The sequence below is a fragment of the Bactrocera neohumeralis genome, chromosome 2 (genome assembly GCF_024586455.1).
Source record: "Bactrocera neohumeralis isolate Rockhampton chromosome 2, APGP_CSIRO_Bneo_wtdbg2-racon-allhic-juicebox.fasta_v2, whole genome shotgun sequence".
Classification (NCBI taxonomy): Eukaryota; Metazoa; Arthropoda; class Insecta; order Diptera; family Tephritidae; genus Bactrocera; species Bactrocera neohumeralis.
The window spans coordinates 30,905,751-30,918,902 of record NC_065919.1 but is presented as its reverse complement, the minus strand read 5'-3'; the positions used below and the strand labels follow the sequence as shown (position 1 = coordinate 30,918,902).

The 13,152-nt window shown below is 37.9% G+C and overlaps 1 protein-coding gene across 6 annotated transcripts in view; it reads right to left on the bottom strand.

The window, feature by feature from the left end:
- The window catches only part of LOC126763279 (afadin), a 65,403-nt gene that overhangs the window by 6,977 nt on the left and 45,274 nt on the right, over positions 1–13,152 (bottom strand). For 4 of the 6 annotated variants that reach the window (XM_050480618.1, XM_050480609.1, XM_050480642.1 and 1 more), the window contains 12 exons: positions 10,461–10,648; positions 10,227–10,391; positions 7,799–7,920; positions 7,326–7,380; positions 7,016–7,260; positions 6,445–6,621; positions 5,519–5,984; positions 4,876–5,400; positions 4,557–4,804; positions 4,384–4,502; positions 728–871; positions 410–572 (listed from right to left, as the gene is read on the bottom strand). In XM_050480618.1, coding sequence (XP_050336575.1) covers positions 410–572; positions 728–871; positions 4,384–4,502; positions 4,557–4,804; positions 4,876–5,400; positions 5,519–5,984; positions 6,445–6,621; positions 7,016–7,260; positions 7,326–7,380; positions 7,799–7,920; positions 10,227–10,391; positions 10,461–10,648 — 2,617 coding nt within the window. The remainder of the gene's footprint in view (positions 1–409; positions 573–727; positions 872–4,383; positions 4,503–4,556; positions 4,805–4,875; positions 5,401–5,518; positions 5,985–6,444; positions 6,622–7,015; positions 7,261–7,325; positions 7,381–7,798; positions 7,921–10,226; positions 10,392–10,460; positions 10,649–13,152) is intronic. The other 2 variants (XM_050480626.1, XM_050480634.1) reach the window with 2 other exon arrangements.

Sequence of the window (13,152 nt, the reverse complement as noted above, 5' to 3'; positions counted from 1 at the left end):
TGAGTCAAATAAACCTATTTGGCTTGAGCGCTGGTGTATAAAATATTGTGAGGGCATGTAATGCAATGAAGTGTTTCTTCATTAATCAAGACATGACTCTCTGTTATTGAGTCTATTGCATTTCTAGCAGCTTTGTGTATATACAAATTATGTAGTACATGAATGTAAAAGTATATACATATGTATGTGCAACACAGTAGGAAAATATTAGATATTAGTATTGTATACAAGATGAACAAGAATGTATATATATATAGTATATATATATTTATCGAAATCTCTTATTCGAACTCAGCTCGATCAGCGATGCTTTAAATTAAGCAGACATCAAGTTGTAATTGTTGTATTCAGATATTTTTCCGACTTAAAATCGTACTGAGTTTAATTGAGTTGAATTAGGAAGTCTCACCTTTCGGCTAAAATCGGTTGACTTTGATTTTGTGCACGGTAAACGCTTAAGTTCTGATAGAAGCCCTGCTCGTTGTTGTTTAGGCTGTTGACGCCGCCAGTGAAGTTGCTGTTGGGATTGGTGATGAGGCTGTGGGTGCTGCGTGATTTCGAAGCATTCATGGCTAAACGTTAGAGAACACTTATTAAATGCTTGCGTATTTTTGAAATTTGCAACTATGACTAATAATATATAAACATAATCAAACGAAAATTTTGTAAAATGATTAACTTTTTCTATTTTATATTAAAAGAGGTAAATGTGTTAATTTTGACTTACAAATAGTACCACTTCCGGTGTGATGGTGTAGTGCTGGTACTGATTTACTATTTGATAAATGATTATTGGGTATGAGAGGGCCAACATTTTTGGAATCGGCTACGCCCATTCTTGAAAGGTCACGTTCAGACATGCGGCGGTTACCTGTGATTGCATGAGGCGTACGATAGAGCCGACGACGATAGCGAGGTTATATATACATTCCGCACAAACAATTTAATAATGGTTTAATTAGGGGCAAACGCCACAGCAGCGAACGTGCATCGGAACCAATTAAGTAAGCAACCATTTATAATTTTCGATTTTGGTGGTGCATGGAGTGGTGTGTTATGCGGATGTTGTTATGGGCGAATATTAGATATGAAAAGGAAACAAGTGGATTATTAAAATTTTGAGATTTGCAATTAGTTGTATAAAAGCGTGAGAGGTGCATTTACAGTTATATGTATGTGACAAAAAAAAGTTGTGCAAATGTGGCATTTCTAAATAAATAAATACAAGAAAGAATTTACACAAATAAAAAGACACAAGAATGGAAATAAATTGCGGTTTAAGTCAGTGTTATACATATGAAAGAGTATTCAAAAGTGTTTGATCAAGGTGTATTCTTTTATTTGATCCAGTCCTTAATGTACGTCCGTCCAAACATTTTGACTCAAAATACGAATGAAAAAAAGATAAAATTATAATAAAAGTAATAGTTAAGTCCTACAAATGAATCTATCAAAAAATCATCAAGAAACCTCTACAGGGTGTATGGATATTTGTATCTATACCAATGGGATGCCAATCCGAATGTTGCAATGGCTTTAACTAATAAAATAATTAAAAATATTTTTTGGATCGATCTTCAGGTAGGCATCCAATTGGTACGTACGAAAGCAAAAACTACGTTTCTAACAGGTCAATGTCGTCACCACCTTTAGTCGCCAAGTGGTCAGCTTTCGGCCGCATCATCAACTTCGTCTTCCGATAACTCCTTATTCGATAGCGTCGTTGAATGTGGACAATCTATGTATTCAGTTCTCGCAGTTGTTGATGTAGTGGCAGCGGTGCTTTTGCCTGCTTTCAAGTCCAGCGTTAAAGAGAGCTTCGTTCCATCGGAATTCCGATGCTCTTTTTGATTACGCTTCATCGTACGCACTGTGTTACCCTTCGCAGTGGACATAACGCTGTGCTGTCGCTTCAACTGGCTTTGCGTGGTTTTGGGGCAACTGTCGTAGCATTTGAAAGAAGGTGTCGTTAGGCCTACTGATGATTTGGCATTTTCTGGGGTGGTTTCGTTAGGGTCTGAGATATTTGAAACGATTTTTTTCTTACAATTGGCACAACAAGGACAATCACAGGTAAAAGTGGTGCTAATGGATAGCTCTGATTCTGGTGTTAGTAACGTCGGTGCAGAAATTACATTTGTAGGTGCATTAAATTCTGAGTTGTTTTGAGTATTAATATTAATATTTTCGGTAATTCGTTGTTTGGTTTCGTTTTCAAAATTATTTCGAAAAGAACTATCTTGTAAATTTATTTGGTAATCTTTGCCACTACTGCCATGCAAACTCCATTCCTTTAGCTGCTGTAAAATGTCAAATTGTTCTTGTTTGCTAAGGTTCTTTTTCGTTTTGCAGGGCGATGTAGCAGCTTTGGGTGGATATAAATATGATGCTGATTTCGAAAAAGCGTTGGACAAGCCAGAACAGCCTTCCCTGGGGTGTCCAGTGGCATCAAATGTTTGGTTACGTTCGAAAAATGCAGTCATCTCACGCACTTTCCCCTCTCCAAACGGTTTACTAAACTGGTGTAGGTGATCCACATCTTTCTTTTGTGAATTCAACTGTCGCCCCTGAGAAACGGTAAGTGTGGTGGTGTGAGTATGGCATGTTGTGGATGCATCCATATCGGTGTTGTCTGGACAATTTGGAAAATGTATGTTTGCATGGCTATGTGAACGCATTGGACAGTAGTTATGGACAGTTTCAGAGGAACTTTCAATTTCACATACACTAGGAACTTTTATAGTAACAATTGTGTTGGTTTTGGCTGCTGTCGTTGGATTACCGCCCGCTCTTAGATGGAATGGTATATCAGAAGTGCGGGAAACGGAAACGGGCTTTGAATTTGAAACAGAAGTGTTTGTGATATTTACAAGATTGGTGGGGTTGTGCAATGGAGCAGACCTTTTGCTTATGTTGGTGCGCTGTTGGTTACCGCTGAGTCCGCCACCGGAGGTAGCACGAATGGCATTTAATTCTCGCTTAGGTCGTATGGTGGTCGTTATTAGTGTCGGCGTTGTTGTTGCATTACTTATATTTAAATCATTAATGGGTTTAGTTATCAATGGCATTTTTTCAATGGACTCATTTGAAGAGCGGTTGCTGTTGGAACCGCTGCCGGAGTTAGTGCTGGTTGCTATGCTACCGGAGGTCGAACGATGCGAGTTTAGTTCTCGTCTTATTTTTTGTATTAACGGTATACGCTCTCGCTCGTTTTTGTCTAACGACTCAGAGGAAGCACGATTACTATCGATACCTGCACGCGCGAATTTACTTATGGCGTCGTGCGTGTGGAATTTGCGGTTGATACCCGTTCCGCGATCCAGCGAAATGCTGTCACGTCTCCGTGCTTTCGTCTCTTCCAAATCGAAACTTACTGTCTTGCGGTAACCAGGAGCATTGCGTCGTACATTACTTATGATACCAGGCGGTGGTTTCGGTACCCGTTCTAGGCGTTGAAGTAGCTGCGATTGTTGAACTTCTTTTGGAACTGGTACATAAGTGGGCACATCTTCCGTGGGTGAACCATCATCAATAAATGGAATATCATCTGAATCGGCTACTGAAGCTATGCCGTCTTCATTGAGCGGTTGATGAGCCTCAGTATAGGATAAGTTTGCGAATGAATCGTTGGAGGATCGTTTCTGGGCATTTTCTGGATCTGGATCGGGATCCGTGTACTCCTCTATGTATATTGACGGCGGCGGTGTGCTAGTGTTCACTGTACTATTGGTGCGTTGGCGCACTGGACTGTTATGAAAATAATTATTGTTATTTTGGACGTTGTTCAAATTGTTCTCATTAGAGAGATAAAGGCTGCTGACCGACCGTGCAATCGGGCGCGTGTCGCGATACCGTGGATCGATGTGTAGTTGATGACCCCTAGCACAAAGTTCCTCCTGCAGCGAGGATGCGCTCAAGCGGCGCATGGGTGGGGATGATGAACGCACGTAAACTAAAGATTCACGTCGACTGCGATTTAGACTGTCGTCGGAAGCCGAAGCGAAGTAGCGATTGTTGTACATCGAGTGACGGCGTTGGTCATGGTACACCGCCGCAGATGCCGTAGCTGTCGGCTCTGATTAGTTTTATGGTTTGTTATGTTAGACATTATAAATTTTGTTGAAATGTTGCGAAAATTGTTTTTTTTTTTTTTGTAATTGGCAGCATGTAAGGGAGTAGTTTAGTAAAAAAGCCATTAGCATTCATCGTTATTGAGTAACGTTATAGCGAATTACGCATTTACTGGCGTGTGTTTAAAACTAAGTTCATAGCAAATAACTAACTCATTTCATTAATATTACGGATATTATAAGCCACGCAACTATACTTATACCTCTAACTTATGACTAGGTTATGAACATGAAGTACATCTCCTGGACTTACCGCGCGCTATGACCGGGCTTGGTTGTTGTAGTAAAGTCGCTAAACCGTGATAAATGGCGCCTTGTTTTGCCACCTCTAAAGTGACTATAGGACCAGTGCGAACCAGGTAATCAGCCGCTCTGGAAAATGCGATGATTAGAAACGAGTTTAAGACTTTGAAATAAAATCCTTACTTTTCTTGGGTTATGCCTATCAGGCTCTGGCCGTCAACGCGTAAGAGCTGATCTCCTGCTTGCAAACGACCGTCAGCATCAGCCGCGCCGCCAGGCACAACACTCTTGATATATATGCCTAAACGCTCCTGGCCTGCGCCTTTTGCTGCTACTATTGACAAGCCCATGCCGTTGGCGTTCTTGTGCAGCTTTATTACCTGAACCTCAGGTTGCGGCAATTTATTGGACATGGCGCTTGAAGAACGGGCCTAAAAAAGTGGTTGCACAAAAAATTTTAATAGTTGCATAAATAAGTTTTCCTGATTTATAGAAAAATTACATTGAATTGGTGCATGTAGACAGTCCACAAACCAATTGAAGTTGGCTGCGCAGCCAGTCGACACATGCCTTGTTGTTGTAGTGGATTCAAGAAATCCACCAAACCGGACGGAATGCCACGTACAACATCACAACTAAAGCCATCATCGGGTAACAGCAAAGCTAAATGCAATTCTGGCGATTCTTCCAAGCGCACCTCTCGACCGTCCGAACGCGTAAGCTCGTCCGCCACCGACTCGGCCATTCTTATTGCAGTGTCCACTAAATTTCGTGGTATCTTTTCTTGCTGCAGCAATGCGGACATTTGCAAAGAGTTCAAACGGAAGCAGGAACAAGCCAATTGTTGTATCTCTTCGACGGACGATTTGGGTGCTTGGAGAAACTGTGCGCACTGGTTGATCTTTGCCAGGTGACAGTCGGCCGCCAGTTCCAGTCCTTGGCGTTCAGCCCATAACTCCAAAAGTTGGAGGCGTTCCGACATAACCTTCCCCCATTCCGCTGTGCACATGTGGGAATTGGCCACAATCTGAAAGCACATAAGCCATACCGTCATTAATTATTTTGAAGAAATTGTTTTTTAAAACAATTAAATATGCTTTATTTATAATAAATAAAAATGGGATCAACAAACTTTCAATGCTCACCGTATTAAAGCAAATCACGTTGATGTAATGGAAAAGCTGGCTGAAAAGTTGAATTGTTAGTGCAGCATTAACGCGGCAACGGCGCAGCAAAGCCATTGCGGATCCCAGTACAGTGAGTACTAGTCCTGCAGCCGAGTCGTGATCGATGGTTTCCGAGAGAAACTGATTCAAGGTCTGCGACAATTCCAAGCGGAAACAATTCACCAAATTTCGAAACGCAGTTTGCACGCTCTCGGCTAGTACTTCTTGAGCTTGAACGCTAAACGCACTAATATGACGATCCGATTTCAGGAAGTGTAAGAACTCCGAACTATTGGCCATCCAAAAAGCCAGAATGCGTGGATCGGAATATTGTTCCTGTACAACGGTGTAAATCAAATTGGCCACATGATGCAGAAAAATTGTCAATTTGTGGGCACGTTCTGTGGGCTGCAGTTCGGGGCGATAGTGCGTCGATGCACGATATCTAAAGCAATAATAAGTAGTTAATTACACTTTTATTTCTAGACTTTTACATAACTTGAGAAAATCTACATTTGATATAGCACTGTTTGCTTCTTTGATTCCAATATGGCATTTCAACTTCGCCATTATTAATGAGAAAACGGTGCTCGCACTCTATTATAGGTTTCTATATTACTTACTGTTATTTAACATGCTTGATAGTTTTCTGGTAATTTTCTTTTATGGTGTGTGTTCAGTGCACTCTAAATCCCTATAAGGATCTCGTGAACTCAAACGAAGTAGTAAATTTAAGCGAGTATTGAATTGAAAGCACATAGATACGAATACATATGAATTACTACACATTTAGTGGGCACAAACGGTACACATAGAAGCCCATTTAAAATTAGTGCCCTCACAAGTCAATTCATGCAGAAAATTGTATTGAAAATAATACTCTTAAAAAGTAAGTACTGTTTTACCTGGCACATAAATACAGAGAGTACACTGGCGCCAGCTTGAAATGCGGCGCATTCACATCCAATTCGCCTATGATGTGTCTAAGGAATAATTCCTGATGTGTTTCAGGAAATTCCAAGACGGCGGGTAGAATTGCCTCCTGGCCTTGATTCTCCGAACTACCGGTCATTTTCGGGGATCTGTGAAGAGAATATATAAACACAAATCTTAAACTTTATGTTGTTGTATAACGTATTTGCTTTCTATTTAAACTAAATGATTGTTTATTAAAATTATGATTTGGCAACGAATGTGGTTTTAGCACTTTGGTTTAAAAGAAAACTTCAAAACAAAACGGAACTGAAATTATGAAGAGCAACACAAACATATATATTAAAGGTAAATTTAGTTGTTACTGATTGGAAAAAAAGAATGTATGTGTTTATTTTTATGCCTCTTGAAAATTCGAGTTCTGTCGATTTCAGCTTTTTTGCTTGAATAAACTCCGTATTTTGCTGGCTATACCGAAATTTGAAAAAGAGAATTGAAAAGCTTTTGTCTTAATTTTGTTAAAATAATATGCAATCAAATTACCTTTCCTGGCTATTGGAGCCGCCCGACTTTAAGCTTGAAATGGATTTGGTTTCATTTTCCAAATTACCCTCAATACTTTGGCCGTCGAAGGCCGCGCTGCTAGCGTGACTGAGAGGATCAGCAGAGCGCACCTTGTTTTCTTCTTGATCCCGCATACCCAACGATTGTTCTGTGACGCTCATACCTCCACCTCCGCTGCCATTTCCGCTATTGTTGCTGGTGCCACCACTTTCGTTCTTGTTTGCCTAATGATTCGGTAGAAATTTTCACTTCATATTTCGCATTTTGAATTTCATTCTTGCATACTTACTGAGTTTAACGCGCCGTCCTCATCGTTCCAGGAGCCAGGCGAAGTTGGTGAACGACTGTGAATCGCAATTGTTGTACATTTGTTGTTGCCGTTGTTTGGCGTACGTTCGAACGATTTTATACCAGCGAGTTTTACATGTATATGTGTGTGTGTTAATTTAAGTGATTGAGTGAAGTGGGAGTTGATATTAAAAAGAATGTGCGAGGTCGTAGAGGTTTAGTGGGAAAACAACAATGAAAAATACAAAAATATGTTTCAAAGGTATCACAAATAAGTAAGTAAGTAAAAACATATAAAATAAATCGGATAAAACAACATATGGAAGAAGAACAAATTAAAGCGACCATTCGTAGGCTTACAAAGTTCATTAAATGTTCAAGGAATGCACACAACATTTAAACATCAATAATGAATTCACACAATACTTTTTACCAAGGGTAAAAAGAGTAAAATTTCACATTGGACGCACTAACCTTTCGTAAAGACAGGCTGAGTCCAGCTGTGATTGCGACAAAGCGAGGTTGTAGCGTCCATCGGTTGGTGAGTCCAAAAATCTGTATGAGGCCACACGTCCAAACATCACGACAGAGCCGTTCTAAAAGAAAAATAAAAACAATAACAATAACCAGTTTCAATTAAATACTTTCTTAGGGTGCGTATTATCGAAAATAATAGGTTAAATGCTAAGCGGAGAAATTAATTACATTCAAATATGAGAAAGGCTGCATGGCGCACAGCTTCCGATATTCACCAATTCACATTTCAGACTAAATGAGGGGCGTTCAAGCTCACATCATCGCGAATGGCAGTCGCTCGTGTTGTTGCATCAACAATTCGACAGGTCAACAAAAGTAAAGCGAAGCACAAAACGGAATCGAATAAGCATAATTTGAATGTGACTGTTGATGCTGGCCCACAGACTTATAAAAGCACGCAGCCGCGCATACATAAGCACACATTGTGATGCAAGTCACACACACACATTTCTAAACATTAATGAAACTAGCTAATAAACGCCCCTTTTATATTAACTTTATTTTACGAATCAGTAAATTGGTCCCCATAATCAACCTTTTAATTTGTGTAAAACAGTTCGCTATTTATGCACACACACTCACACATAAGCACAAATGTAAGCAATTGCTAATGTTTTGTTTTATAACATGCAACTAAGTCTCATGTCATGTTTGCCGATGTTTGTTTGTGTTTTTAAAGCTTCACAGCATCGAAAATTTACTCTCCAACACAAATTAAACAAAAATACAAAGGAATTAGCACAATTTACACGTCACCTTTTTAACTAAAATCAAGACAATGGCATACCTATACTATATATGCATGTACGTATGTATGTGATTACGTGTGGTAGTAGGGTAATGACTGTTTCATATTTGGGAGCATGGCATGCGTTAAATTTCAATGAAAATCTTAAAAAACAAAAAGAAGTTTAAAATGCCAACCCTCTAGTGGATCCACGGCGGTATTTTGAGAGTCACGGACGCCGCGGAAAATAATTTTATTTCAAATTCAGAAGTATTTACGGAGTAACATCAGTACTAATAATTTGTTGGATGGAAAATTTTTCTGTAGAAAAACCCACTCCCGCTCATGAAAGTTTTATGTATGCACTACTGGTGTACATTGTACATATGTATGTATGTACGTGCATGCATATACGATTAAATACAAAATGAAAGTTTAAATTCAACAGACAACGATTCGCCTGCACAATTTATAAAGTGATAAATTTGGTAACTAACACTCGGTGAATGGTAGGTTTTTGTCAAATTGCCATTTTGTTTATTGACGATTGAGATACATATGCATTTCCAACAAGAGGTTCGCCGCAACGTAAAAAATTAAAGTTCTTCCAAATAGTGTTAAATTAGTTGGAAACAAAAACAAAAAAGAGCTTTACTTTTATAAAACAATCGGAATGTTTCTCAGTAGAGTGGATTGGGTTTTTTCAGTTGTCATAAGGAAAGACCGACAGAAGAAGAAATCAAAAAACCAACCTCTATGCAGAATATAAAGAATTAAAAACAGCGAGGATATTTCATTCTTGAAAAAAATCTCCTTAATTGAACTACATATATTTATTTAAATTTACTTTACTCAATACTTCCTCATATTATTTGCTACTATTTCTAAAAAATTATTTTGTGAAAAAGCAACATTAAAGTAACGAATGAAAAAATTAATTACAAATGACTTTTGATAAAATTAAAATAATTTTTAGGAGACAATGGTGTAAAATAATCTCATTGAAATGAAGCTTCAGGATTTGCTGAAATCGAGGTCCGAATTGGTGTTCGGGGAAACCACTTCTGTTTTATTCTCCGTGTTTTTTAAATTTATTTGAAAGCCTCACCTCCAATTTCAAGCTAATTAAGAGATCTTCGTCAAGCTTATATTCAATATGAAAATCTCTTTCACTATTTTTTTTTTTTTGCACAGTAAATGAGTATTATGTAATTGCAGAATTACTTAAAATTATTATTCAATTTGGGAGCGTGTTTGAAAGATTCATAGTTATCGTAGAGCGACTAAAGAATTTTTAGGTAGCTAGCGCGGAGATAAGTGAGCAGGGGAAACCAAAATTATCAAAATTCATGTATGGAGGCTAGAAGGATATGGAGTGAGTTTGTTATGTAATTTTAAATTTTTGACGTCAGTGCTTAGAAATACTAAATCCAACTTGATTATTTTTAGTTGTTAATAATATGCGGTAAGTAAACCAAACAAATATATTATTATATTAAGAATATTATTTTGAAAGATTTCACAATCATTAGGACTACAATCTAATAGGAGAGGAGAATGGTTTAGTGCACCTATTCTCGTACAATATAACGAACAAGTAATTTATTCTTATGTTCGTATATTTGAAGTGATACTCACATGCAAAATTGTTGGTTGTGTTATGTGGTGGCCATTGACAAAGGTTAATGCATCAGTGTGCAATGGCGTCACTGTGCAAACACCCTCCAGTAGTGAAATCAGACAATGGCGCGCTTGTATCGATGGCCCAAACAGCTGCAACGAGTTCGTGTTTGCGGAACCAACCTGTTAAAAAAAAAAATTATATTATTTAGACAAAAGCATATTAACACCGAGGGTGTTGAAGAAACTTACCTCGATTGGGTCACTGCCCAATTTAATGCGACGTCCTCCATCTCCGCTATGTGTGACTTCCACCAAAACTGCACCCTCTCGATCGCTGGCTATGCTGTTGGCGCCATTTGAAGCACCTAGCGGTTTTTTCTTGCGCCGACGTGGTTGAGAGTCCGCCGGACGCCGCCTCACGTGGAACATAATAGAACCTGTAAAGAGAGAAGGACCGGTCTTATTCAATATGTTTCATACTAACTATTTAATTCCAACTATGAACAAGAAGATAGCATAAAGCAGTGTCTATTACGAGTTAAATTCATTTTTGATCAGCGCCAAAGCTTATTAGACAACTTTTTGCTTTGATTGCTTGTAGACACTAAGTCAAATACTATACGAGTAGAAGTTTGACTGACAAAATAATACTAGCGTCAATTAGAAAGACAAAAATATCTCCGACAGCTTCAATATATCACAACTCGGAAGAAAATTACACATCTAATTTTCCGGCAATATTTAGGTTTGTATCTAATGTAAAAGTATGTATCAGGTGTCATTACTTTACATTGTTGTACGTCGCATTTAAACTGATTTTTGTATGCTGTATGAGTAAGTGCTTTACATATGTATGTATGTATCTGGTGTGTTAAAATAAGAACTGTTATAGTATTTGTTGAAATAATTGTTTCCTTTCATTTCGACCCCACCTACACATCACTTGCTTACAAAATATCCGTTATATTCGATTGCAGTCAACAGCAATAAGCACACTGGCTACTGAAGCGTCTCGGGTGAAATGCTAGACAATTCATAATTCGCATCTTTTCTCAGTTTGGGCAAGTGTTTAACAAACCGTGAAAATATGAGAACATTTTATGTGAGTCTCTGCTCTGTGCCTTTTTATCTTGCGCTTGTTTGTGGTTCAATAATTTCGCAAATATTGGTGGGTATTTACTCAAATGCATTTTTTATCTATATTCACTTATAAATTTACATGTATGTACAATGTGACAAAAAAGTCCTCGGAAATTGTAATTAAAATCCCCGGGTATATGATATTTAAAAAAATGTATTTTGCTAAATTGTAGGAGTGTCCTTAATACTATGGCAAATATGTGCGAGTTCTGCCAACCAGTTTGTTTACAGCAGTTGCTTAAGTCTGTACACCTCAGTAGTGCGTTGCAATTTTTAGAACGTATAAAAATTCCGAGCAAAAAATTTGTCAAACATTTTGTATTTCTAACCAAATTTCCTTGGCAAAGACTTACGGCGATTCAGTTTTATCAAAAACACAAAGACGGTCGAGAGATCGTTGACGACATGCCTCGTTCTGGACTACCTTCGACCCCTTCAACTGATGCAAATATTAAAAAAGTGCAGGATATGTTGCTTGAGAATCGTCAGACAAGTGTTAGGGAGATGGCAAGAGAGCTCGACATCTCTCGCGAGTCCGTTCGAATGATTTTGGGTATGAAACGTGTTCTTGCTCGACTCGTCCTGATAAAGAATAATTTTTTTTCAAAAAGAGCACCTTAAACAGATATCTTTGGACATGCTTGATCGTTAAATAACATTTAATTTAGCTCTGTGTGATTTTTGCTTGTTCCCTAAACTGAAATTACCGCTCCGTAATAGAGTAGATAAAGAAAACTTCGCTGAAGGAGCTGAAGGCTTGTGCTTATGAAAGGTGTTTTAAGGACGGGAAAATCGTTGGCAGCTGGTGGGGATTACTTTGAAGGAGACAAAATAAATATTGATGAATAATTAAATAATTTGCGTTTTATTTCCAATTTCGAGGTACTTTTTTGTCACAATGTATGTATGTGTTTTTATATTTCATTTGAGCGTAAGACCAATGTTTATTTGATTATGTGGGTCATCGTGTCTGAAGACATTTTTTGAGATCTTTATATATTTTATTTGCTTTTTTCTTCATATAGATTCAGTATTAAAAAATAAAATACATAGTTTATACTTCGATATTAGAACTAGATTATACCATTTTTTTTTGATGGTGTGTTTCGAAAATATCGGGAATTTTTTAGTTTAAAATTGTGCGGGTTTGGAGAATCCAATTGTCAACAACTGTAAATTGTTGATATACATACATATGTACATACATGCCACAGAAGTACGATAAAATTTCAGACGTATTTTTATGAGCTCGGCGATTTTCGTTTGTTAAAAGCTCACACTTCGTAGCTTGCTCATCAATTCTTGACCAAGTGCATTACTGTAATAATGCTCCAGCCTCCATTTTATATAAAGAAAACCTTAAAGGGTCGTCATTTTTCAAGATAGATGAAAATTGCTGAAAGAGCTAAAGGCTACTCGTTTCCAAAAATCGAGTTTGAGAAGTGTTACCACGAGTGGACACCTCATATTATGAAAAAGAATTAATCCCCTACGACGTACGAATAAATATGGTCACAAAAAGGATTATTAACTGTGCAAAGGTCCACGAAGCTTGGCTCGTTAATCACGTGGAAATATATTCTGCAAACAGATGGCCTCTTACGTCGACTAAAGTGTGTTAAGCCGATCTTGCAGTAAGCCCTTGTAAATATTCTGGTATTTAGGATAATATTGCAAGTTCTGCAATATATAAAGTGTTTGTTCACCTTAAGTCTGAATTCCTGAGCTATTAGCTTGGACAATAGCTCTAAAAATGATATTTTGGAATGTTTGTAAAATTTAATGCGGACATCTAAAGTTA